Source organism: Hippocampus guttulatus, chromosome 8 (genome assembly GCF_054856545.1).
Source record: "Hippocampus guttulatus isolate MCC_2025c chromosome 8, RoL_Hgut_1.0, whole genome shotgun sequence".
Lineage (NCBI taxonomy): Eukaryota > Metazoa > Chordata > Actinopteri > Syngnathiformes > Syngnathidae > Hippocampus > Hippocampus guttulatus.
The window spans coordinates 15,431,891-15,459,118 of record NC_141268.1 but is presented as its reverse complement, the minus strand read 5'-3'; the positions used below and the strand labels follow the sequence as shown (position 1 = coordinate 15,459,118).

Below are 27,228 nucleotides of genomic sequence, written 5' to 3'. Positions count from 1 at the left end.
GGGCGCCTGTTGCTGGGATGGATGTGTGTCGTCTACCCCCCCGGTATAGTCACATGATGCGACCGCGATAAATAGTTTCAGGATTGCTGGATTAAGAGTCATCTGGGGTGGGGAGGCTGGGGGATTAGGGCATGCTAAACTGAGGAGGACTGTGTGTGCGTTGACATGTTTTACGGTGTCACTGTCCTTTGCTCATCATTTCACTTGCAGTGAGTGAACACGTCACTTTCATAGGCTGCATAACAAGCTCGTGTCTGACGACGGAATAAAAACCTCAGGACGAGCTTTTTATTTAGTTTTTATTTTTTGGGGGAAACTTGTTTCTCCCTGAACCACAAAGACAGAAATTGTGCGGCCTCAACTAGTTTTCTTTCAGCGTGATTGCATCGGAGTGGAGTGGACGCTGCCATCTGTTTGCAGCAGGTCTCGATAACGGAAAACTCCTCTGTCAACCTCAGGTGCATGTACAACCCAATGCTTTGTGCGGACCTACCCATGAACGAATTTGACATTTAGGACACTTCATATGCACCATTGCAGCGGTTCTTAAACCTCTTTAAGAAGGCTTTTGAGATTCTGCTCAACATTCAACCATGAACAATATTCACACGTTGATCGCTGCCCACTGCGTACAGTCAAATTCAAATGGACGATTGTCGGTTATAAAACAAGTACAAGGAAAATGTGTTTATGTACCTATGAAATATGTTGATGACTCATTTGCGAGAAGGCTGTCGTTTTATGTTTTGTCCTAACTACTTTCAAAATGCCAGCCCAAATATTTTTCACAGTGACTCAAAACGAGACTATAATTTTAGTTTGTTGACGGAGCAGTTTACCATCACACACACTCTGGATTCTTGGGTCAACCACAAGTCTCTCCTTTTTCTATTTGTGTCCAAGACGGTACAGTTGTTTGTTTTGCCTGCTGGGTGAGTTGATGCACAATGTCTGTTTCAACTTCAGTCCGAAGTGATTCAAGTGATTGATGTCATTGTTTGGGATTTAGCCGTGGTCCGGAACAGCCCGCACGTGGCCCGTGTGCATCCACACCCCATTAGCCTGCACGGTTTTATTTACAGTCACTGACCAAAACATTGGACACGCAGCTCGCGCGTTGTCATGTGATCCATCAAAAGCCAGTCTTTACAAAGACGATGCTCCTCGGGTCGCTGTATGTAGCGTCAGTAATAGTAACAAATGAGGTTTTGGGCTACCACCTCTAATTTAACCCTTTCAGGGACGGCGATTCCTACAGTGGACATCTTATCATGTTATCAGGTTACAGGGTGCACGAAAGGGTTAAACTCATCAGTGACCAGCGTATCTGGTTTGCCTACAGATCTGTGTGGTGTGTCTGGGTCCAAACCGATCAAGCCCCAACGTTCCCTCCCGGGAACCCCCGTCACTCTGAAACACCTCCCGGTTGACCTGCGCACCTCCATGGAAGAGAAGTACAAAGAAATTGCAGAGGTGAGAATGAATCTGCAACGTGTTCGTTCGTGGCTTGATTGGAATTTAAGGCTGTTGGGTTTCTGAGTGGGATATGCGCTAACATTGTGAAATTCTGCATCTAGATGACATTTGAGCTCCTTGGAGCTATACAGAGCTTAGACTCCCTGAACCATTGACTTTGCCAATGATAAATGATTTAGCCTTGGCCGAGGTCTTCGTTCTTGTTTGTTTTTCCGCTCCCAAGCACGAGCCCAGATGTTTCCCCACATTGGCGACTTGTGTTTTTGGTGCTGACCCCTAGGAGCTGTTCACGCGCAGCATGGCAGAAAGTGAGATGCGCAGCGCCCCCTACGAGTTCCCAGAGGACAGCCCCATCGAGCAGCTGGAGGAGCGCCGGCACAGACTTGAGAGGCAGATCAGCCAGGACATCAAGTGAGGAACTTCAAGCCGACGCGCATAAGTTGTACATTTGCATTCTCCGACAGAGCAGACCCAAAAAAAAGTGTTGGCTTTCACTTGCGCTTACTCGCTTGGACACACACGGCACACAAGGAGACGGGTTGCCGCTTTCCGAATCCGCACGACTTAATCTGATGATTTGGGTGATCATGTCTCACCTTGATTCCGTAAATTCTTTAAGCAGTCTCTTGTGTGCGTGTGTAGTGCATATACTGTACCTTTGTTCACAGTCTGTTAGTGTGCTTAACCTCAAATCTGCCCCTGCCGCCCCCGCCGCCCCCCCCCCCCCTACACGCTTCCCTGCGCTGCCGCCTCTCACGCCAAGGCTTGAGCCCGAGATCTTGCTCCGCGCCAAACAGGACTTCCTGAAAATCGACAGTGTCGCAGACCTCGAGTGAGTGTGCGCCGCTTCACGTTGTGATTTTGCTCTTCGCTTTCGACCTATCAGTGAGTTCCTCACCATCGTTGGCGCGCGTGTGACAAGAGATCATCCAGGTGGGCTGCGTGAGATCTGCCAATGTTATGTCACTGTGCTGACAATTATTTCCTTGACCCCAAATAATGTACGGGATCTTTGCTCGTCGAGCTATGCTAGCGATGTACGCTAATGGGATCTTTGCTCGTCGAGCTATGCTAGCAATGTATGCTAACAATGACATGCTCCTCCACTAGATGGCGGAAGGCACACTTAACTTGTTCAGTCATGCAACAGATTAACGTTTGTGAGTACATCGGTTGAGAAGAATCATCATCATTTCAGAGTCCAGTATTTACTTTTTGCGACGTTTTGTTTGGTGTGCCGTGAGATTTTTCCTAATGTAAAATTTGTCCGGGTTCAATGAAGGGTGGGAAGAACCGCAATACTGTATATCCAGTAACTTCTGTAAATACTTTTGAGATGTGATATATGTTACTTCTCCTCAGTGTTTGGTTCGTGATTTCCTACGCAGCTCTTTGGCGACATTATGAGTGCAACGCCATCTTCTTGCCTAAGCTGGGGACTTGAAAGATGCTCAGTGTTCTGGCTGAAAGGCTTCTAAAATAAAATTGGATGGCAAAAGAAAAAGCCCAAAGATGAATTGAGCAGTTTCCTCATTTTTATGCGGTGGTATGAATCTCCGCTGACCTGATTTGAAACTCAGCACTGTCTTCTCTGCCCCCCCTATTAAGATTAATGAAGGAGAAGAGTGTTGATGCCGTTGATAATGGCATTAAGGAGCGGGAAGTGCCAATGGAGAGAGAGTATCAGCGGGTTTCAATATCTGGAGAGGAAAAATGCGGGGTGAGGAAGTCTTCGTAGTTTGTTTATTGTCTTTTTGGGGGGAAAAATAACAACCGGGAGTGTCTCATCAGGTGCCCTTCACTGACCTGGTTGATGCTGCCAAGTGTGTGGTGAAGGCTTTGTTCATTCGGGAGAAGTACATCAACAGGTCGTTGCAGTCCTTTTGCAAGACGACAGCTCACGCCTTGCAGGACCTTGGCTTGAAGCTACTGGACTTGGGAATTTATGACAAATTCCCCGAGACCCCCGTCGACGCTGGTATCACATGCATTCACCAATGTAGTTGTGTCACATGCTATAATCTTTTCGTCGAACGCCTTCTAGTTTTGATGACACGGCGGCATTGTTTTGATATAGCTCCTCATGGGGCTTTGGGGTTTTAGGCTTCTCTGAAATGTCAGAAATGATGCCTCCGTGAACTACTGTGTAATCGACTCTCGTGGATCTTGGCATTTCATTCCGAAAATATGTGTGCCATCAAGGGAAAAATAGGAGCATTCCAAATTCAGTCATCTGACCTGATTTCTTCTTTCCTAATCTGGACTCGTTGGACCGCATGACCTCTTTTCCTGTTGCTCCAGACTATACAGTTTTTTTTATGCTCCCTAGCAAATTGAAGCTTTTTTTCCCCACATTCATCATCACTGATAGTTTTTCCCCCTCCCCCCTTTAGGCTACACCACAGATTTGTGCTGCTTTCAGGGTTCGACAATCTCCCATTGTGATCCAATTCTGTATTTCTGTTTTGCATCTTGCAAAACTTTTGCTTGTTACTGTTCATTTCTGGATCATTTTTAGGGGTTGTTCTGAATCGGGCAGTCTCCTGTGGAGCAAAAGGAAATCTATCCCAAATTCAACCATGTTGTTTTGTGCACGATTAGATCATTAGACATTTTGACTCTCCTCCCCGAGCAAGATCTGTGCTGCCGTTTTGAACACAACAGTCAACAGCCGTGATGATGCAACCTCTCCACTAGATTCTGATGACTATTTTGTTGATTTATTTTTGTACAGATGCTCCTGTCCACCCACCTGTCTCTGAGACGCACCCTTATGACAATCTGGACCCCAAAAGTCTGCCTTCAGATACGGGATATGGTTGCAAGATGATAGATGGAGTCATGCATGTTTATACCAAGAAAACCACCATGGAGAAGTATGCGTCCCGCATATGGACGACTGTGGTTCAACAGTGCCTGTGTCATCTGACTTTGTCCATCATCTCCACATTTACAGAAGTACCCTATTAGACCTGCCGTATCCTGACCTGAAAGAATATATCGCAGACATGAACGTCATGATGGCTCTCATCATTAATGGCCCAGTGTAAGTATTAGTAAAAAAAAAAAAAAAAAATTGGTTCAGTTTTCGTCTTTTCTGGTGTCTTTTTATCTCTGCTATGGATTTTTTTTTTTTTAATCCTCTAGCAGAGGTGGTCCAGACTCTGGGTGACAATAACTTTTTCTTTTGTCTGTTCTAACAGGAAATCTTTTTGCTACCGGCGCCTACAGTATTTAAGCTCCAAATATCAAATGCACATCCTCCTAAATGAGATGAAGGAGCTGGCAGCCCAGAAGAAAGTTCCTCACAGAGACTTTTACAACATACGCAAAGTAAGATCCACCAAACGGTGCTGGCTCAGCGAAAAGAATGCCACTTTTTAACGAAAAGCCTGGTGTTTGTTTGTAATTGACCAAATTGCCTTTTGAAGATTGCAAACATGACGTGTGTATCAATGCAGGTAGACACACACATACACGCGTCGTCCTGCATGAACCAGAAGCACCTGCTGCGCTTCATCAAGAGGGCCATGAAAAAATACCCTGGGGAGATTGTTCACATTGAGCATGGCCGAGGTCAAACCCTCAAGGAGGTTTTTGAGACCATGAACCTGACAGCCTTCGACCTGAGCGTCGACACGCTTGATATGCATGCGGTGAGCGATTGCAGCAAGGTGGACCAGATATCAACCCCTCTGAGGATACAGTGATCATAATAAATTGGACGAGCTAACTTGTTTTTTTTTTTTTGTTTTTTTTTTTTTACAGGACCGCAACACGTTCCATCGCTTTGACAAATTCAATGCCAAATACAACCCCATTGGAGAATCGATCCTCAGAGAGATCTTCATCAAGACTGACAATCATGTTGAGGGGAAATACTTTGCACACATAGTCAAGGTTTGTAAAAAGCATCTTCGGGCCCAATTTACCAAAGGTTTGCTCATGCAAAATTGGCCACAAGCTTGATTGTGCCGCAAACAGATTTACTGACTGTCTGCCAAAGTGACTTCGCAACAAGCATCAGTTGAGCAGATAACATCAGTCAACATTCAAATGAGAAGCTTCGAGCTGTTTCTTGCCACTTTTAGCTGAATGCTTCTGTCAATCTAAGCACGAAACCAAAATAATTCAATAATTGTGTAATTAAAACAACCGCATAGCCTCCACTATCTTAACGCTCACATATAATGGAAAACACCATTGGCACACAGGCTAACAACTTGCATCACTCTGACCGTAATGTTATGCTTTTAAGCAAGAGATTTCTGAAGACAAAATGTGCAGCACAACAAGCAATATTACTGCTGTACTGAAAATCCGAGAGGAGCCGAGTCACCTGTATATCCATATGTCTGTCTTGTACTGCCTCCAGGTGGCCAAGGCACGTGCACCAAAACCAGCAGCACAATGATCATTTTAAGAAGAAATTGTGACAAAAACTCTTTTCAACTATTTTTCATTATGTCATGTTTTTATAAAGTAATTCAATGTCCGCTATTTAGGATTCCAGTAAATTAGAATTTCAGGCCCATAGATTTTTGAGTCTTCAAATCTGAATGATAAACCAACAAACAGCTCGAAGGAAGAAAAAAAAAAGTGTTCTTATGTTCATGCAGGAGGTGATGTCCGACCTTGAGGAGAGCAAGTACCAGAACTCCGAGCTACGTCTGTCCATCTATGGTCGCTCCAGAGACGAATGGAACAAGCTGGCCCAGTGGGCTGTTAAACACCGGGTGTATTCTGATAACGTGCGCTGGCTTATCCAGGTGCCTCGTCTTTTGTAAGTGACATTTTCATTCCGAAAGAACCCGTTCACAAGTGGCATAGCGACTGCGAAAGTTTGGTGCTGATACCCACTCGGTTTGGCAGGGGTCTGCAGTTTTATTTGTGGACAGCCTCAACCCTTACGTATGTGTGTATTTATTTGTTTGTAAACAAATTCTCACAAGCATTGTCTTCCCACAGCGACGTGTATCAGACAAAGAAGCAACTGGCAAATTTCCAGGAGATGCTCGAGAACATCTTCCTGCCGCTGTTTGAAGCCACCATCAACCCCCAAAGCCATCCCGAACTGCATCTCTTCCTGGAGCACGTGAGCGTCGATTTTTCACCTTTTTAGCCACGACCTAGCAAGACTAAATTCCCTTCCCCCTGCCATACAGGTGGTGGGCTTTGACAGCGTGGATGATGAGTCCAAACCTGAGCACCATATTTTCAATCTGGATAGTCCTCTCCCAGCCAACTGGAGAGAGGAGGACAACCCGCCCTACTCCTACTACCTCTACTACACCTACGCCAACATGACCGTGCTCAACCACCTTCGCAGGTGGCGTTCTGTCCCCATGCTGCAATTTAAAAAACAAAACAAAATTGATATGTCAATCATATATATATTTTTTAAAATCTGTCCAAAACAGGAGGCGAGGCTTTCATACGTTTGTGCTGCGACCTCACTGTGGGGAGGCTGGGCCAATCCACCACCTGGTGTCAGGGTTCATGTTATCAGAGAACATCTCCCATGGTCTGCTGCTCAGAAAGGTCAGCACCGCACTTGCGTATCGTACACCATCAGCTGTTTTCTTTATTTTTAAATTTATATATCTTTTTTAATACAGTACAGTATTTTCATCCATTTACTCAACACTGTTAATGATTCCCAACCACTATGCCTTGGCACATGAGTGAATACTGTACATTGAGACAATCGTTGTAATTATTATACAATGCCAAAAGTGTATTTGAACACTTTAAAATGGGAGTAAAACTATTTCAAAAATGTTTATACACGTCAAAGATTTTTACCTATTGCGGGCGTGTGGAACTTTTGCCCTGCCATAAATGGGGGTTCAAAGTAGTCTACGATAGGGTCCGATTGCTTCATCACCCAAACTGAGTAAAGTGGCCCAAATTAGCCCCATTAAAATCCGCAAAAAATATTATTGCTTTTTTTAAAAAAATTTACGCAATACACAAAAATACTTGCAGTTTTTAGTCTTTTATTATAAAAGAGATTTTAAATTGGTTAAGCCAAATGTAAGATTCACTTTTATGGTCAAATATGTCTGGCATTTTCCCCTCAGGCCCCTGTGCTGCAGTATTTATACTATCTGGCCCAGATCGGCATCGCCATGTCCCCTCTGAGCAACAACAGCCTATTCCTGAGCTACCACCGCAATCCGCTACCAGAGTACCTGTCAAGAGGCCTCGTGGTGTCCCTGTCCACGGACGACCCCCTCCAGTTCCACTTCACCAAGGTCAGCGCGAGGACACTCCATCTAGCGAATCAGGACAGTTTGCGTAGTAGATGGTCAGAAGTAACAGGCGATATGTGTGTGTGTGTGCAGGAGCCTCTCATGGAGGAATACAGCATTGCGACTCAAGTCTGGAAGCTGAGTTCTTGTGACATGTGTGAGCTGGCAAGAAACAGTGTTCTGATGAGTGGCTTTTCACACAGGGTAAACTGCTCTCTTGATTTTTATGCAAGTCATGGCTTTGTTTTACACATCTATAATTGTGCAAAGTAGGGATGTAGCGGAAGCAGTAAGGTTGGTCATGCGTTTGGGGACGCTAATTGCCTTCAGTTATTTATTTATTCCCCCCCCCCCCCCCCCCTCTCCTTCTCGGCACATAATGCAGGAGGAGGACAAGATACTGCAACCGCAGATGCATTTTTGTTCTGATTAACTCATTAAATCCCGGCCATTTTCACTGGAGCAACCTCCTCAATCCCAGTGTTTTACTGGATTTTGACTGATTTTACAAGGCCCACAGAATATTTGGTTCTAATGCTATATAAACATGGAGCCTACCAAAATAAAGTTTGGACTCTCTTCTTTCAGTAGAAAAAAAATATTTCTATCTTTTTCCATTCTTCAGCAATTGGCATTACAAAATGTATAAGTTTCATGAAAATGGCAATTCCTGGGCAAAAAACGGAGAAGAAGAGCTTTTTGTAAAAGCATGCATTTCAAGCACGTGAGGTACCACCGCCACCTACTGGTCGCCTTTTTACATGATTTACAATGCAAACGGCTTATTATCATTCACAGATTGCATCAGACCCTCCTCCTTTCTATGATGCAAAAAAAAAAAAAGACTTAGACGTACAAGTACGTCCTTGGTAGGCGGGGCCTAATTTTAAACAGACATACAACTACATCTTGTGGAATTAAAGAGTTAATGTGTGTTGTTCTTAAAAAAAAAACCCAACAACAACAAAGGGGAGGGGTAGTGGGTACTAGTTAGCCCCACTTACTACCCTCATGGGTGTGTTCTAAACATAACTCACCCATGATGAGACTTTCGAAGAAAATATAAAACAGAAGAGCAATGTTAACATGAATTTTTTTTTAATTTATTGATACTTAACATGATACATGTTTCGTCTGTATCAAATAGTCCATAATTTGTTTCATATGAAAATTGTTACCTCCAGGCAAAAAGCTACTGGCTGGGCCCCAGCTTTTATAAAGAGGGCCCAGAGAGCAACGACATCCGCCGCACCAACCTCCCCGACATTCGGGTGGCGTACCGCAGCGAGACGCTCTCCGAGGAGCTGCAGCTCATCACGCACGCCGTGCGCACCGAGGAGCTGGAAACGATCAGCGAGGAGGACACACTGTGCATGGGGCCTCTGCCCGGGTGCCGTTGAGCTCCCCAGTCAAAAGCACACCGGCCAGTCATCCATGTCACGTGACACCTGAGGTTGTCATAAGGAAGTAGTCCCCGCCTGCACACTTCAAACCTTTGCACACATTTCCACCATCAGCCAGCATCAGGAGGTCAGCTAGGGGGTACTGACATCCATCCGTTTCTCCATTCATCCATCCAGCCCCTTAGCCATCTATCCATCCATCCATCCATGTGTAGTCACTGTGATGCATCGTAGGCAGAGTCTTCTATTTTCTTGAATTAAGTTGAACACACCGCGCAAGCAAATGTTTGCGGCTCAAAGCACAGCGACAAGGCCAATTATTATTCCTTCACGCTTCTGGCAAAAGTCTGCCAACATTCCACTGAGGGAAAGAGAATGAAGGCATTCTTGTGTTCTTTTGGGACTTCAGTACTAAATAAAAACAAGCATATGAGCAGGAGGACGAGAAGAGTTTCTTTACCTCACTGTGGCCGTGAAGAGGGCTCCCTCCACAGTCATTCCTAACTGGCCTAAACCCCCCCCCCCCCCCCCCCACCCAAAAAAAAAATCCTTTGCATACATCGCACTATCCAAATGCACCAAATGTTACAGTGCCTTGTTCATTCTTCATGCAGCATTGTCTGCATCTAGGATTTTCAGTGCTCAAATAAGCCACCTGGCAGCATTCACAAACTGAAGGGGATTAAAAAAAAAATTTTTTCTTTTGCATGCCTGCATGTTGATTCCATGTGTTTACAGCAAGCTGTAATGTAAGGCAGCATGCCCACCAGCCAGCTTTGGTTTGTATTGAAATGCACTACCATTTAAAAAGTTTGGGCTCACTTCAAAGAAGATGTTTCGTTTAAAGATAGCCTCTGACAACACGTATATTTGAAAAAGCCATTATAAATTAGCTTGAGCATACCACCTGCCATGACATCCGTTAGTCAGATGCTGAGCTGCACTGTATTTGTTCACGGAGTAAACTAACAGCTATGGCACGTAGCTATTGTAGCGGGAAACTCAAAACTAAAAATACATGTTTTGTTTTAATTTGCTCGCAACCTCATTTTGGGTCCTGACCCACCTGATGAGATTCACTGGGCTTGAAATTATTAATGTGCTTTAAAAAAAAAAAACCTTTTTGTTGTACAGTAAAATAAAGATGTTTCTAAGTGACATCCAAACTTTTTGAATGGTATATTTAGTTTTCTGCTCATTGACCGCATATGAGCACACCGTGCTGGGTCACGTTTAGTTCTGTTGCTTGGCTCTTGCAGCGATTCCAACTTGACATGTCACACTTCAAATACTTGTGTGTCACCTGTAGGTTGACCTATAACCGCTCACCCCATCGATAATGTAATTCAGGCCATTAAGCATCTATGTGAAGGATTCAACAGCAAGCCCAGTGGTACCTTGAGATACGACTGAGCCGACTTTTTCACATGCATTTAAAACGACCACCTAGCTTTGCCTTGAGTCCGCTTAGCTTAATGGTAATAAACAATGCAAAATGCCACTAGGAGCTAACAAATGGTGTCTGTTCGTTGTAGAGATATGGTATTTGGAGACAAACTGCATCGGCACAGGTAGAGGCCACAATGCTCACCTATTCTTTATCCTCTGCGAAGAACAACTATTACGACGGCAGCTTACCAAGTCACATACAGTAATTGGGAGTCTTCTTTGTTTGTGTCTTCGTGACTGTATTTTGCTGCGTCCTGGTGGCCAAGTCACACACCCCATAAAGAACTGCGCTTAATCATGATGCACAAGCTGTTTGGTTCTGCTCTTTATGACTACATCATTTTACAATGTACAATGTTCTAGAGTACCATCTTCTTTATTAAAAAGCTTTTTTTCTGGGTGGGAGGGGTGAAACATTTGGGAAATATAATTTAAGATATGAGAGTTATGATCATGGGCACAGAACTAATTAAACTCGACTCAAGGCACCATTGTACAGCGCTCCCTCACTATTCGCGGGGCATAGGTCCCAAGCCCTGCCCGCACAGTAAGTGATTCCTCTGTTAAAAATGTTTGGTGCCTACAGATGCTACAAGATGGTGACAAAGCACCACTTTTCAATTAGACAGCCCCTTATGTCGATGTAATTTCTTGACACCAAGATGTCACAAGATGGCGCCAGAGCAATACTTAAAATATGGCCCAAGCAGATAAAGTCCGCGTGAATTTGCGAATATGTGGGGGAACACTATACTGAATTTCAATACACCCCGCATCAATAAACAAGCACACATCATCAGACAGCAGGGAAGTTCAATACACCTCAGACAGTATTAATACTGATGATTATTGCCTTTGCAGAGTGAAAATCTTTCTTGTAGCTTTTAGAAGATGTGAAAGTGAACCAAAAGACGTGACCAGTTTCTCACGCACTCTTTGTTTCCCTCCTTCTTGGCATTGAGCTGCTATGCGAAGCTAATGAGGTGCACTGCAGAGGTGAATGTGCCGCGAAGTGTGAGACTGTTAGCCTTATATACAAAGTGTACTTTTAAATGCGTACATTAAGTTTTTTTTCATCATTAATCTGATTGTTCATGTTCATCATGATTACGTTGCCGCTTGGTCATTGTGATTGCTTAACTCATTTTTTTTATGTTGCTTGTTTTATTAGACCACAGACAGGTTTCCTTGCAATGACTTAAAACAGCCAACGGGGTGACAAAAGTACATTTTCCATCCTGCATGATTTCTTACCTCCATTGAGAGGTCTCCTTATTTAGGATTAATTTTTTACACAACTGTTTCCAAACATTTAGTCAGTAAAAGTATATTTTACGTCAGAAAGTCATGTCCCAAAAAGTCGATAAACACAGTTTAATGATGTAGCTGTTGCCCTCTAGTGGAAGATCATTTAATTGTTTCGCCTGTCACTATACATAGCTGGCAATGAATACTTGAACAAAGACACAGTATTTGTAGTGAATTGTTAGTTTTCGGTCCAATTGGGTACATTTGTATAATTTTCCATTGCACGCCTGATAATCTCTTAAGCACTGGTTGTGAATCGCTGCTTTGCATCAATAAAAAATACTGTACAATAAATATAGAAATAATATACAATTATTTTTTAAACAATATTTTTAACTCATAAAAGATCTTATTTTGTGGTATCGAATGTAATTTTGGTTCTTAGGTTAGTTTGAAAACCGTCAATTTACCAGTAGGTCGCGACACACATGCATGGTTCATATTTGTGTTCCATTAGGCAACAATTAAGTCAGTAATTATACGCGTTGTGGCATTCATTCAAAAATACCAACCCTCGAGTTGAAAGTATTTTAGGCTACTGCAGATTTCACCAATTTTGTAGCTCAAAGAGAAACAAATGTGTTCCATGTCCGAACAAGCCATCCTTCCAGTGTTAACCAACATACAATTTGTATAATCAAACCAGGATTTTCCCCCCCAATAGCAAGAAGTGACAGGGATTGATCAATCATTTTCGACTGTCAATAAATAAAGGTTCTTAAGGTAATGTCAAATTTTAATTTGATTGCCTATTGTCTGACGTATTAGGGATTGCTACGGTCTGTGCTACGTAGAGTGAATGATGTGTTTTCATTTCCCGATCACTACGAAACACAATGTAGCTCGTCCTACCTCAGAATTCCTAATCCTGTAGTTGTCCTGTATTTTTCTCGTCACATTACACGAATCACAGTTTTCGAAAAAGAATTCAGATGTTAAATCAGGGTGTCCCCGCCTACTGCCCGAAGACGGCTGGGATAGGCTCCAGCACCCCCCGCGACCCTAGTGAGGATCAAGCGGTTCGGAAAATGGATGGATGGAAATCCGTAAACCCGTAGTTTGTTAACCAAGTGTTCCGATGCCTTTATTTCTGCTCACTATCTACAACTGCAGTAGGGAAATTATCAGCAAACAACCGATTCGCAAATCTTTGAAGAGAGTTAACATGTTATGTCTGAGCACTTAAAATAAAGCACGTTTCTTCATAATGTACTGTTGTGATTGCTATGTTTTTTTATTTCTCGGTTTCTCCGAAGGGGTTTTTCATGAAATTGCAATTCGGTTTTTGTCCACCGGATGTCACCTTTTCGCTTTGAAGCGCTAAACAGAACAGGCTAACGTCTTTTTGGTCTCCTTCCCTGCCAAATAGTTTTGCTCTGACCAAACAAGAAGACAGAAAAATGCTCACATACTTGTTGGCCAGCTTGCTAAAATATCAGCCAAATAATTAATAATAATAATTAAAAAAATCTACGTTTCAGGCATCCGTTTGAAACGAAAGCCACGGACATCCAGAGGACTCAAGTTGAATAACAAACATCAGTGATCACGTTGAACGTTGCTAACAATTTTCTGCCATGGGTATATTGTACAGTGCGAATTTAAAACTGGCATTTGCACCTGGAAGATGTATCCATTAATGGAGTTGGAGTTTGAATACTTTCTCACTCTGAGGTCATATTTTGCTCTAACTGTATATGAATTAAAAAAACACATGTACAGTAATAGTAAACCCAGAGCAGGACTGTACAATAGTGGTTTGCACGTCTGCCTCAAAATTCTAAGATACAGAGTTCGAATCTCAGCTCCAGCCTTTCCCGCTTTTTTCTGGGTATTCCAGCTTCTTCCGACATTTCAAAAACATGCATGAAGAGTTTAAATTGGCTAAAGGTGTGAATAGTTGTCCAGAGTTAGCTGGGACAGACCCAGCAAACCTAGTGAGGATAAGGGTTGTGGAAAATGGATGGATGCGTGGGTGGGTGGATAGAAAAACTATGACGAACCAATAAATATACAGTATTGTTAAATTAATGCCTCTCTGGCAGTGCCAATCAAAAGCTAATGTGATCATCTTTGTAAATGCAACATTTTGAAGTCCGGTTAGAGTATAACATACAGTCAAGATTTCTAATATTTCCTAATAAAAGTGCCAGTGTAAAAATGACAGAGGTTTAGCTGTTGTGAGCTGAAGGTGGGCCGCCTCTGGTGATGTTTTCCTCCATGACAACTCTCCGGCTCAGTTTGCAGCCTACGGTTGTGAAGAAAACAGAGAAGTAACAGCGTAATCATCACACACACAGAATTTGTCTGTCGTTAGTCTCCCTGGAAAATGAAGGAACAAGTTGCTACTCACAGCCAGGGCGGCGGAGCGGACTGCTTGTAATTGGAAGAACACCCTCCCGCCTTCTTCTGGACACACTGTCTTCAGTTCCTCTCGGGTCATGCTGAGGAGCATGGAGCCGCTCAGCACGCCCAGACAGCGCACCGTGCTGCACGCACAAACGAAGAACAAGAATGGATGTGAAAATCAGACGTGCGAGGCAACCAACATGGATTCAAATGCAATGTGTGAGTACAACAATCCAGCTAAAGCTCTTTAAATTTTACAAAAAAATATGTTGCGCTAAAAAAAAAAACTAAGAAACAAAACATTATGACTCAAGACTAATACTTAAAAAAAGATCAGTGAAAAAAAATTTGTCATGTTGCAAATCAAATTAGAGGCTGCAGTTTAGCATGATGCCGATTAGCGCTCCGTCATATTGACGGTTGCTCTCATTCGATGTACTGTTAAGTGTCCCTGCAATTGTTGTGAGTGACGTACTGTACTCACATCTTGGTGAAGCCCATGTGTTCAAGCCAGGCTTTCACCTCAGCAGGTTTCGACTTCTTGCCTAAGACGGGAGAGCTTCCGGTTGGCTGAGGAAGGAGAGAGAAGATTCAGTAACACTCTGTTTTTAAGTTTGACCTATAAAAGCTTGCGCGATATGGATTTGACCGTGCTTTGTAATTTATAGCTACGTTTCTGGGAAAAAAAAATCCACCTGTTGCGGAACCTAACCCTTAATTCATATACAGTATATGACTAAATATACTCCTACGTTCCGTATTATCTTACTGTTATTATATTCTTATGAAAATCTGAAGAAATGAGGGCAGATTCGGAATCAGTGCAAAGAAATCATCTAGAAAAGTATACTCGTATCTCAGATTTAAAAATTGTCATAAACATTTGTTGACAAGTGTTAGTTAGTCAGGTTCCCACACAGAACATGTTTAACAAAAGTGTAACTGCTTTGCCCTCAAGCTTAGTCTGTAAACAAACACAGTGCAGCTCAGCTTCTGGCAACGTCCTGTAACATTTAAGCAGCAACATGTAATGTAACATATGTCTGCATCGCTCATCACCTAAAAAGAATCTATGTGGTTCTTTCCTCAAAAGAGAATATTCAAGATTTCATTTTAAATGTCATTCAATCAGTTTTGCTCAAGAGATGAGCTACTATTGGGAAATATGGTTGGTTTAAAATACAGTATAAGATAGCGTAGATAAGTTATATAATAAGTGCAAATGTATAAAATTGCAACGTGCCATTGCAGTCACCATCTCGTCAGCCTGTTGTTCATTTTCCGTGAGGACGTTGTTGGGTACGAAACCTTCTTCTCCTCTGCTGTTCCTCACTTTCCACCACAGCTTGGACACGTCCAGCAGCTACGGGAATGCACCAAGCATTTTCTCGTTATCATTTCATCTGAATTTGAGATTTGAAACAGTTGGGACGACGTGGCACCTCCACGACTTCGCCTTTCCTGATGGTCAGCTCTCTGTTGTTCCTGGAGATGAAGTTGTGCATGACGCGCATGCGACGGAGCTTCTTCTCCCGCAACTTGGCCGTGTACCTTACAGGTATCCTTTCAAGCTGTGTTGGTGTTGCAGGTGGCGACGGCATCTTCTTGGTAGTTGTCTACACACACAAAGCAAATGCCCTCTTGGTCTTTTCTTCAGTATATTTTCCCCATCGACTAAAGAGAGGATGTATGAGGGCGCACCTTGCTGGACGGGGGCCATTGAACCTCCTGCGCCTTCACCGGGGTCTCCGTGGCGGCCGCAGGGGCCTCCCTGACCTCGGGAGGCTGCCAGCCGTCAAAGAACGCCAGAGTGTATGTCGGGATGTCCTCGTCATCCTCGGGCCATTTAGTGCTGCGCCAAAGTAAGAAACACTTTGAAGTGCCAAGATATAGACTGGCTGTTCCATAAGCTAACATACACTTGCACAATCTATTAACCCTTTTTTTTTTTTTAAGAAAATCATACATCTGTGTGAAATAAAGTGAAAATATTGCAAGGGAACGCTGCAACATTTCGACCAGAATAAAATCTAAATTGTATGAAAATTAAATCAAGGACCAACATTAAAATAAGTAAATTCTCTCCCACTTTTGATAGACATCAACTGTAGTTTGCACACGACTGCATAAACGTAAGAATATTCTTAGAAAAAGTGAAAAAGTTGAAGTATGAGGTGGAAACAGTCACAATGCTTATTCGGATAAAATTGTAATTTGCGAGGGTTGAAAAAATGTACAGCCTGTGTTAAGCAAGGTTACCATAGTTAACGGAAACTAACAAAATAACTAAAACTACAATTGGATAAACAGTTTCGTGAACGAAATAATTTATTTTTTTTAAACGAAAACTGAAACTACATCTTACATCAATTATCACTAGAACAAAAATTAAATCATACATGAGCTTTCAAGGTTTGTTTTTAATGCATATTTCGATGTTAACGTTTGCTTTGTGACCCTTTTTTATCTTGCACATGACAAACACTATAATTTTTTTAAACTATATTAAAAAAATCTAATAAAACTAATACTAAAACTAATAAAACCTAAACTAAAAAACAAAGCATCAAAAATAAATCAAACAAATAAAAAAAAATACCCGAACAAACCTGCTCCAAGAATGAATAAACTGAATTCATGAAAAATGTCAGGGTAAAATTCTGCAATATGTGGACTTTTTCAAAAATAATCTGGCATTTCGAATACTGTCGGTCAACTACGTCCTCTACCTTGGGATATTCCACGCGTCTCCCAAAGACTGCCACAGCTGGTCCTCCTCCGCGGAGGCCTCCTCGCTCATGAGGCAGATACACTGAGGAGTCAGCAGGGGAGCAACGATGCTCGGAGGCACGTCCTCGGAGCACTGAGTCACAATCTGGTGAGCGCAAGTCGCAAAATGAGGTATACCCGAGAAGGTTTATAAATATAATTAGAAATGGCCGCTTCTGTAAAAATCGTCATTTGTGTTCAAAATCTGCATGAAGGCGGGTGAGCTGAAATGCTGTGGAATGGATTTGAAATGAAGAATTGTGGATTGGGAGATTTGAGGGCAAGGGGGTAGTGAGAAAAATCGAGTTATAGGATAGCGGTACGTTTGTAAAATTTCTCGTCCTGAAAACGTGGACTTCCTGCAAAAAGCAGGAATTTGGGGAATATTCAACATTTTGAAGTTATTCAAATCAGTTGATCAATGTTAAGGGATTATTTCAATTCTGCATTCATTTGAGATTTTCAAGGAAAATTTGCAATTCTTGCAAAATTAGGAATTTTACCCATTTTGAGGTCAAGAATGATTTGAGAAATGTTGAATGTGCATTTTTCTCCGCTAACGTGTGGATGTCCTTTTTCTCTATTGTTGACCCCCGCATACATGCGGTTCGGCATGCGCAGGTGCGCATATTCGCAGATTTTTTTTTCAAAATCTTTGGGGGGGAGTAGTTTAAAATATTTTCTTGTTTGTTTTTCTATAGATTTTTTTCCCGCCATTTTCCTTTTTTTTTTTTTTTGGTTGAAATTATAGTGAATGTTTATCAGTGTTTTTGCAGGATTGTTTTGGACTGAACATTTTTATTTATGTTTTTATTTATTCATTTATGATAAATGATTTTAGAGTGCAACTTACAAATGCTAAAGCAGAGAAAAAGGAGTGCACAAATTCGGACACACTGGGGTTATCGATCTTTCCCTTTAGCTCCACCTGTGGACACAGAGACACAATTTCCTTTAGGCATCCAATAAAGAAAAAAAGAAAAAAAAAGACACGTTTTTTTCCCGGTTTTTTTTGTTGGTTTTTTGTTTTTTTTTTGTGGTGAAAGCTGAGATAAATAACGGAATGGTGTCAAGGGCACACACCAGAAGGTTGAAACCACATTTGATCTTCTGGAGGCACTCTTCAAACTCTTCTGTTGGGGGCATGCCGACCATGACTGACAAACAAAACACAACCAAAGATGCATTTTAGGCTTTTTTTTTTTTTTTTGAATATGCAATGAATCTGTAATTTAAAATGAACACGTGTCATCAAAACATCTATGTTCCCAAACCTTTTCCTTTTTTCTTTTTCTTCTTTTTTTTTTCATTTTTCGCTGCGACGCCGGCCACCTTCCCCATGAAGATCTCAATGTCGTTGATGATATGATTCAAGATGTCCTACAGCGTCGAAACGGAAAGATGATGAACAGTTGTTCAAGTATTGAAAAAACACGGACATGAAGTTTCACGCCAGAGCTGAGGCGGGGCCCTCGAGTCTCTTTTTTTTTTTTTTTTTTTTTTTTTTACAGACCACGTTTCTGTCCAATTCCGTGTAAGGCCGTCGAGGTGCCAAAGTTTCTTCTCTGATGGAGGCCTCCTCCTCTTCTTCCTCGTGCATCTCTTCCTCTTCCTCCTGGTCATCAACATCCCTCGGAGCTACAACCAGGAGAGTGTCCTCTAAATTGGCAAGCAAAAGCAGATTTAAACAAATGCTGTGTCATTATTGTCGGTACGGATTCTGAATAGGCTCACCGTTGTAATCGGGAGGGGCCCACTCTTTGGGTTCAACTTGACTTCGACTTTCCGCTTCTTCATGTCTTGCGCTGTTGAGTCAGAAGCGTCACCATCAATTCAAAGCCAAAGAGGGCTCAGCGGATTTATGATGGTTGTCCCGCCTACCTTAAACGCGCTTGTGAAAGAGCCCTTTGGACGTAATCAGCCTGGAAGCAAGATGTGATATTTTATTATTGGGCTCACGTCATGGTGCGCTCGCAGTTGCTCTCAAAGTTTTTTTTTTTGTTCGTTTGTTTGTTTTGTTTTTATTTACTTGGGGCCCTACCCATATGGATTTTTTTTTCAACCAATGCGTATCCCAATATTAGGCAGAAGATAATTCAATAATTGATTCATTGACAATGAAAACAATAAAATATATGTATCCATTTTCTAATCTGCTTGTCCTCATAAGGGTCACGGGGGTGTTGGAGCCTATTCGAGCTGTCCTCGGGTATTAGGCGGGGGACACCTTGAACCGGTTGCCAGCCAATCGCAGGGTACACAGAGACGAACAACCATCCGTGGTCACACTCACAGCTCGAGACAATTTAGAGTATTTAATCAACCTGCTATGCATGTTTTTTGGAATGTGGGAGGAACCCGGAGTACCCGGAGAAAACCCACGCAGGCACCGGGAGAACATTCAAAATCCACACAGGAAGGCCGGAGCCGGGATCGAACCCATGACCTGTGCACTGTGAGGTCGGCGCGCTAACCACCGGACCACCAGGCGGGCGGGCAATAATATTTTTTGGTCCCTTAGCGCTTATTACAAGATATGAATTACAGGCGTCCTGGTGCAAGACTTTGAGAATCACTCCTTTAAAGGGTGTTTGGATGGTCTCTTCTCACCCTGACGTCGTCGCAGTGGAACAGGAAGACGCTCATCACGTGTTTCCTGCTGGGTTTGACCATCACTGCCAGGAGCGAGTTGGAAGCCGTCGTGTCCAACACAGCTTTTAGCTCCACGACGTCACACAGATGAATAGACTCCAGCACTTCCTGAGAAAAAGTCAGACATTATTTTTATTATTATTATTGTTATTTTTCTTCATTCTTGATTAACCCCGCCTCCCTCCGTCTATGGCAAACAGGCCCTATTGAAAATGCATCCACATGAGCGGGTGTCAGCAACCTTGGTCTCTGTGTCGGTGAGCAGCAGGTCGGGTCCGTTGACCTCCAGCAGCATATTCTGGCCCCACACTCGACCCATCTTGTCGAGTAGAATGAGCCTGTCCACACAGTCGGTGAAGCCTCGCAGCTCCTTGCCATCCAGGTTGCATGTGAGTAGATGCTGACACGCAACAACAACAACAGCAGCAGCGGCACATTGTTAACCCCCTCGGACCTTCTTCGATTTGACTACCTTTGCTCTTTGTGGGGGTTTTTTTTTTTTTTTTTGCTTGTTTTACTGCAGTAGTTTTGAAGAGCATCATCAGTTCTTCACTAGTATCAAATCGAGATATTTTTGAATCCTTCAAACTCCAGTTTGCTTGCACAATGCACAGGTCAGAGAACTCAAAAGTGATTTTAAGAACTCTCTCTTTTCAGTAGCACAGTTTTTCTAACAGCCATCAGGAGGAGCGATCACTTTTCGAATTCAAACGTTCAATTGGTGTCATTCATTTGGGCTGGTGGAGTGCATTAAGCCATTAAATGTGTCTTTGGGAAACTAAGAAAACGAGGTGTGCTCGAACAAATCCAGGACTGGAATCCCAAAAGACAGAGTATATTTCAAATCCTAACAACTAACTAGAAGTCTTCCCCTTCAAAGTACTCATGCACTTTCCCATCCTTCTCTGTTATGCCTTCGTGAAACCCTGTCAGGATTCTTCTCGGATTCGCCGCGGCTCCGCCACTGCCGTCTTGATGTTGTCCACACGGAATTAGGTTGAGTGAGTAGGGAGGGTGCAACAACACGGCGATGTTATTCTCAGCCAGGAACTGTCAGATGCTCAAGGCTCTGAGCAATTGTGATGTCACGGTGAAGCAGCCTTGAATCGTACCACCACAACTGTTTTCCTCTCCTCGTGCATGAATTGAAACTAACGCCAGTGGATCACTTTGATGACGTGTCGGTCGATCGTCCGCCCCACTCAGAAGGGGGAAAATTTGTAGTTTGGGTTTGAAGTATATCTGCATATCTTTTGTGATAGCGGTCCTGGAATTTTTCTGACACACCTATTTCTTGAAATTGCTCCCTTGTAAATAAAAAACAAACAGATGAATTACATAATCTGGTAGAAAACTTAAAGTTGGAAATGACAAAATTCGACAAAATTCTTGGACAATTACATGACACTTGCATTAACACTGCTGTAATAATGGAAATACTGTCAAGGTAGCGAGGTGGACACAACGAGACCTTCGAAAATAAGCATAACTCAGACGGTACCTCCACTCTGTAATGGAAATACTTGATGGTGTTGTTCATCGAGGCGGCGTACTCCTTCCGCTGCACTGTTGAGCCGACAACACGGCGGTTCGTGAAACTGATCCGACAATCGCTCAAAAAATGGTACGGTATGGTGACTTAACGGTATATCGACTTTGCGCTGGGCCTCGACATAGATGACACCAGTGAGGACACTTCATCCCTGAGCGAGTAGCCACTGTCACAACAAACAAGAGCAAATTACATAACAAAAAGATAGATGGAATACATTTATTTTCACTCCAATTTCTCTTGAGCTGAACTCATATATTTTAGATTTTTTTTTTTTAAGGCACAGAGACCTATTTTTCTCAAATCTTGGTCTAAATCTTTAGCACTTCTCTTACTTCTCCGAGGTAATTCATCCACCTCACAGGTGTGGCTTATTAAAACACCAGTTAGACAACAAGATTGTTATGCAAGGCTGCCCACAATAAAAGGCCTTTCTGAAATAGACGGTTTAGGCACGCATTGATTTTCTTCAGTGGAGGGAGAGAGAAAAAAAAAATTCAACCATGTCGTGGATGACGAACATACTTGGACTGGATGGATCCTGCATAACTGCTGGTGTCATTCCCCTGTGGACTGTCACTCCGGAACATCCTCGCTCGCACCTGCTGTGTCACATGAGTGTCATAAAACAAGGTAGCTCGCTACGGTATTTTGCATGGTATTTCGTTTTGATGCCTCATTGTAAAAATGACCTTCACGCAACACAACAGGTGAAAAAAAATGAAAGGCTGTAAATGTATTTGGAAAAAAAAAAAGTTTACCCAAGTCCGGAAATGTTTAGTTGCCATTCGTCAGATAAACACCGCCAATGTGGCAAATGATAATAAAATGTTTACATATGCAGTGAGTGATTCACAGTTATTTGTGACTTCTAGTGTTTTCAGAAGGCATTCAGCTTCCTGAAAAGCTTTAAAGCAGACTCCTTTGATTTCAGCGAGCTCACATTTGACATTTTTCACTTGGCTTCTCTGAGAAGTTAGATTAATCAAGGGTTACATTCAACCACGGAAACTTTTTTTTTTTGCTTCAAGAATGCAACTAAATATAAGGCATGTCGTCTCAATCAAGAAATAATGGCTAAAAATTGAATGACATGTTGGAATTATTCATACAATTTTGGTGATTTTTGTGTACAGGCATGGATGGACGAATAATGTTACAACCAAGCCTGTTTCTTACACTCACTTTTCAATTCGGCTGCTTCTTATGCCATAGTAGGGGAGAAATAAAATGTACCTTTTTTTTAAATAAAAAGACAAATGCAAAATGTTTAATCATATTCTCATACCATGATGTCAACAAATATGCTGTCAATAGGTTGATCCAGACCAATCTTGAACACTACCAGCATCAGTACCCAGTCAGCAAAGGCATCTGGCCCGGATTCGGCATGAAGCTGGCACAGCTGGCCTTGAGTCGGCACTGGCATAATGCATGTGGGCCGAACAAGGCTCAGGAGTGGCAAAGGAGGCACTGGCTTGACTCTGGCAAACCAGATGAGGGCCAGTTGTGGAGTGAAGAATTTGGGCCAGGAATCAATTTACAACTCCGGCCCGTATATGGCCAGCCAGTATTGAGCCACCCTTAAATGCAGTTTCAGATTTATTTTTTCAACACACAGCCTTGTTTTACAATTGCACACCGATGCGGAATTCCATTCATCACACACACACACACACACGCACACACACACGCGCGCAAGGTTCAATCAGGCCTGCAGGATAATTTAAAAATGAAAAAAATGCATAAAAGACACAGAATTAATATTTTTAATAAGGTGCAAATCATTGAAAATCCGCTAGGAGACACTGTTTTGACCAGAGATGAAGACAACAGCAGCCTCAGTCCGTCACTGAGACAGACCCATGACAGCAGACGCTATCAATAGCAGTCTCACATTTACACATTTAAGAGCACTCTCCTTAGTTTGTAAGGTGTAGGCAGGGATTACATTTAGATTTTATATGCACATGTAAATGGTTTAAAACTTCCTTTCTTTATAAATCTTGTTTAATCATAAAGTGCATTACTATATTTTTCAATACCAATTACTTGTTAAAGTTTGTACAATCAATGGGATCAGTTGCAATGCATATATGTGAATGATAAAAGTAAATTGCACATTTGTTGAAGGAAATGTATGGTGCTTCATGAAATGTTTTGTAAAAGATACGTTCATTAAATTTCAACATTTTCCAAATGTTCTTGTGCTTCTTTATACCAAAACAAAGGAAAAACATGTTGTTTTGGTTGTTTATAGCAAAGTATGGTATCATTTTAATGGTCCGGCCCACTTGACTACCTCTACCGAGGCCGTATGTCAAGTCAAGTCAACAGTATTTATAGAGCACTTTCAAACAGCCATCGCTGCATACAAAGTGCTGTACATGGAGCAATTTAACATGCACAATAAACAGTAAGACAAATCGGTAATAAAGGCGGTAGAAAGCACCAAACAGTAAAACCAAGAACAAATCTAAGTCATGCTGAGTCGAATGCCAAAGAATACAAGTGAGTTTTGAGGAGGGTTTTGAAGATGAGCAGCGAGGAGGCTTGCCGAATGTTCAGTGGGAGGTCATTCCAGAGAGAGGGACCAGCAACAGAAAAGGCTCAATCCCCTCTGAGCCTCAGTTTAGTTCTTGGTACTTCTAATAAGGTCTGGTCCACAGACCTGAGGCGTCGGGCAGGTGTGTAGGGGCGGATGAGCTCAGAGAGGTAAGGTGGCACGAGATTATTCAGAGATTTGAAAACAAATAAGAGGATCTTGAAAATAACTCTAAAATGAATGGGGAGCCAGTGAAGGGATGCCAGAGTAGGAATTATGTGCTCCCTCTTACGAGTACCAGTCAAGAGGCGAGCAGCGGCATTCTGGACCAGCTGAAGGCGCTTAATGGAGGACTGGCTGACTCCAAAGTAAAGGGCATTGCAGTAATCGAGCCGGGATGTGACAAAGGCATGAATTACTGTCTCAAAGTGTTCATGTGAGAGGAGAGGTTTTATTTTGGCCAGCTGTCTAAGGTGAAAGAAGCTGGATTTAACAACGGCACCAATTTGCCGATCGAGTTTGAAATCACTGTCCAGTTTAAGGCCCAAGTTTGAGACTGTTGACTTAAGATAAGGAGACAGGCGGCCCAAGTCTACAGGATGGAATGTACAAGGGCCACTGGGCCCAAACAATATCACCTCTGTCTTCTTTTCATTGAATCTCAAGAAATTTTGTGCCATCCAGGTTTTGATTTCTTCCAGACAGGATAGGAGTGGCCTTAATGAGAAGGCGTCTTTCTTGCTCAGTGGGACATAGATCTGGCAGTCATCTGCATAGCAGTGGAAGGGAATACCATGTTTCCTTAAGATGGAACCCAATGGGAGCAGATACAGTGAGAACAGCAGAGGCCCAGAATTGAGCCCTGTGGAACACCACATGACAGGGGAGCAGTGCGTGACTCAGAGCAGTGTGGCCCACCATGTGAAATGAGTTTGACACCAGTGATGTATAGTAAGGCGTTTTTAGCTGAAAAAAACAACCATGTACAGAAAGGCGTTTTTAGCCGAAAAAAACGACCATAAATAGTAAAACGTTTTTTGCCGAAAAAAACGACCATGTATAGTAAGGCGTTTTTAGCCAAGAAAAACAAACGACCATGTACTGTATAGTCAGGCGTTTTTAGCCGAAAAAAAGGACCATAAATAGTAAAGCGTTTTTAGCCGAAAAAAACGACCATGTATAGTAAGGCGTTTTTAGCCGAAAAAAAACAAGCATGTATAGTAAGGCGTTTTTAGGCGAGAAAAAAAAACGACCATGTGTAGTAAGATGTTTTTAGCCGAAAAAAAGGACCATAAATAGTAAAGCGTTTTTAGCCGAAAAAAACGACCATGTATAGTAAGGCGTTTTTAGCGGAAAAAAACAAGCATGTATAGTAAGGCGTTTTTAGGCAAAAAAAAACCCGACCATGTGTAGTAAGATGTTTTTAGCCGAAAAAAAGGACCATAAATAGTAAAGCGTTTTTAGCTGAAAAAAAACACCATGTATAGTAAGGCGTTTTTAGCCGAAAAAAAACAAGCATGTATAGTAAGGCGTTTTTAGGCGAAAAGAAAAACGACCATGTGTAGTAAGATGTTTTTAGCCGAAAAAAACGACCATGTATAGGAGGCCGTTTTAAGGCAAAACCCCCCCCACCATGTATACAGTAGGAAGGCGTTTTAGCCGAAAACAACCCGACCATGTATAGGAAGATGTTTTTAGCCGAAAAAAAGGACCATGTATAGGAAGGAGTTTTTAGCCGAAAAAAAAACGACCATGAATAGTAAGGCGTTTTTAGCCGAAAAAAAACGACCATGTTTAGTAAGGCATTTTAACTCGAAAAAAACGACCATGTATAGGAAGGTGTTTTTGGCCGAATAAAACGACCACGTATAGTAAGGTGTTTTTAGCCGAAAAAAACCGACCACGCATCGTCAGGCGTTTTTAACCGAAAAAAAAGACCATTTCTCATAAGCCGTTTTTAGCCGAAAAAACGCCTTACTACACATGGTGTTTTTTTTCTGTCAAAAACGCCTTACTGTACATGGTCGTGTTTATCGTCTAAAAACGCCTTACTATACATGGTCATTTTTTTCGGCTAAAAACGCCTTACTATACATGGTCCTTTTTTTCGGCAAAAAACGCCTTTCTATTCATCGTCGTTTTTTTGGGCTAAAAACACCTTACTATACATGGTCTTTTTTTTGGGCTAAAAACTCCTTACTACACACGGTTGTTGTTTTTTTCGGCTAAAAACGCCTTACTGCACATGGTCGTTTTTTCGGCTAAAAACGCCTGACTATACATGGTCGTTTGTTTTGGCTAAAAACGCCTTACTATACATGGTCCTTTTTTTTGGCTAAAAACGCCTTACTATTCATGGTCGTTTTTTTCGGCTAAAAACACCTTACTATACATGGTTGTTGTTTTCGTCTAAAAACGCCTTACAATACATGGTCGTTTTTTTCGGCTAAAAACGCCTTACTATACATGGTCCTTTTTTTTTTCGGCTAAAAAAGCCTTACTATACATGGTCATTTTTTTTCGAGTAAAAATGGCTAACTATACATGGTCTTTTTTTTCGGCTAAAAATGCCTTACCATACATGGTCGGTTTTTTTTACTCAAAACACCTTACTATACGTGGTCGTTTTTTTTTTCGGCTAAAAACGCCTTACTATACATGTCGGTTATTTTCCGCCAAAAATGCCTTACTATACATGGTCTTTTTTTTCGGCTGAAAACACCTTACTATACATGGTTGTTTTTTTCGGCTAAAAATGCCTTTCTATACATGGTAGTTTTTTTCGTCGAAAAACTCCTTATTATACATGGTCTTTTTTTTCGTCTAAAAACGCATTACTATACAGGGTCGTTTTTTTGGGCTAAAAACGCCTTACGTCGTTTTTTTCGTCTAAAAATGCCTTTCTATACATGGTCGTTTTTTTCGTCGAAAAACTCCTTATTATACATGGTCTTTTTTTTTCGTCTAAAAACGCATTACTATACAGGGTCTTTTTTTTTCGGCTAAAAACGCCTGACGATGCGTGGTCGTTTTTTTTCGGCTAAAAGCGCCTTACTATACGTGGTCGTTTTTTTCGCCTGAAAACACATTGCAGAGAGCTGGGCCAGACCAATTTTGCTGACTGGGTAAGAAGTTGTTGAAAGATAATTGGAATGTATATTATTTAAATAAATAAGACTAGACAATTTACTGAGTTCTTACCTTCTGCGTCAAATCCAATCTCAATGCTCCCTTATGGAATATTTAAAATCCAGCACAAATTCAAGTCATAGTTTGAGTGACCACTTAGGACTAGCCCATAAAGATAGAAGACAAAGTCCAGCGTGCGTGACACAACGAATGCGTGAAAGAACAGAGTTGTGTTTCTCGGTGTGGCATCCTACCTGAGCAAAGGTTATTAGATAGGGAAAAGTAGTGGAGGTACAAATGTCTAACAGTTGCCACCGCGATAAATTGACTTGTATTGCTCTC

At 42.1% G+C, this 27,228-nt stretch overlaps 2 protein-coding genes across 13 annotated transcripts in view; one reads left to right on the top strand and one right to left on the bottom strand.

Moving 5' to 3' along the window:
- The window catches only part of ampd2a (adenosine monophosphate deaminase 2a), a 24,506-nt gene extending 11,404 nt beyond the window's left edge, over positions 1 to 13,102 (top strand). For 4 of the 6 annotated variants that reach the window (XM_086116825.1, XM_086116826.1, XM_086116824.1 and 1 more), the window contains 17 exons: positions 1,343 to 1,473; positions 1,757 to 1,887; positions 2,240 to 2,308; positions 3,085 to 3,196; positions 3,268 to 3,454; positions 4,211 to 4,352; positions 4,433 to 4,522; positions 4,680 to 4,809; positions 4,938 to 5,132; positions 5,245 to 5,376; positions 6,096 to 6,259; positions 6,445 to 6,571; positions 6,642 to 6,805; positions 6,897 to 7,017; positions 7,560 to 7,733; positions 7,824 to 7,934; positions 8,915 to 13,102. In XM_086116825.1, coding sequence (XP_085972951.1) covers positions 1,343 to 1,473; positions 1,757 to 1,887; positions 2,240 to 2,308; positions 3,085 to 3,196; positions 3,268 to 3,454; positions 4,211 to 4,352; positions 4,433 to 4,522; positions 4,680 to 4,809; positions 4,938 to 5,132; positions 5,245 to 5,376; positions 6,096 to 6,259; positions 6,445 to 6,571; positions 6,642 to 6,805; positions 6,897 to 7,017; positions 7,560 to 7,733; positions 7,824 to 7,934; positions 8,915 to 9,130 — 2,396 coding nt within the window. In that variant the 3' untranslated portion in view covers positions 9,131 to 13,102. Of the gene's footprint in view, positions 1 to 231; positions 459 to 1,342; positions 1,474 to 1,756; positions 1,888 to 2,239; positions 2,309 to 3,084; positions 3,197 to 3,267; positions 3,455 to 4,210; positions 4,353 to 4,432; positions 4,523 to 4,679; positions 4,810 to 4,937; positions 5,133 to 5,244; positions 5,377 to 6,095; positions 6,260 to 6,444; positions 6,572 to 6,641; positions 6,806 to 6,896; positions 7,018 to 7,559; positions 7,734 to 7,823; positions 7,935 to 8,914 lie in introns of those variants that run through there. The other 2 variants (XM_086116831.1, XM_086116827.1) reach the window with 2 other exon arrangements.
- On the bottom strand, positions 13,101 to 27,228 carry eps8l3a (EPS8 signaling adaptor L3a). 7 transcript variants are annotated; one of them, XM_086116834.1, is made up of 19 exons: positions 27,141 to 27,228; positions 21,738 to 21,814; positions 21,305 to 21,378; positions 21,162 to 21,226; positions 19,902 to 20,060; positions 19,619 to 19,768; positions 18,890 to 18,930; positions 18,743 to 18,813; positions 18,522 to 18,667; positions 18,283 to 18,388; positions 18,092 to 18,165; positions 17,862 to 17,936; positions 16,969 to 17,114; positions 15,941 to 16,091; positions 15,682 to 15,855; positions 15,483 to 15,602; positions 14,724 to 14,809; positions 14,244 to 14,379; positions 13,101 to 14,138 (listed from the first exon to the last, which is right to left on the bottom strand). In XM_086116834.1, exons 2-19 carry the CDS (start codon positions 21,800 to 21,802, stop codon positions 14,127 to 14,129), a joined length of 1,851 nt encoding a protein of 616 aa, XP_085972960.1. In that variant the 5' UTR covers positions 21,803 to 21,814; positions 27,141 to 27,228; the 3' UTR covers positions 13,101 to 14,126. The 7 variants fall into 7 exon arrangements, 5 of the variants coding, with proteins under 5 accessions (XP_085972960.1, XP_085972961.1, XP_085972962.1 ...); XM_086116835.1 differs by having other exon boundaries at positions 21,738 to 21,817; positions 27,141 to 27,208; XM_086116836.1 differs by lacking the exon at positions 27,141 to 27,228 and adding an exon at positions 26,959 to 27,118 and having other exon boundaries at positions 15,495 to 15,602; positions 21,738 to 21,817.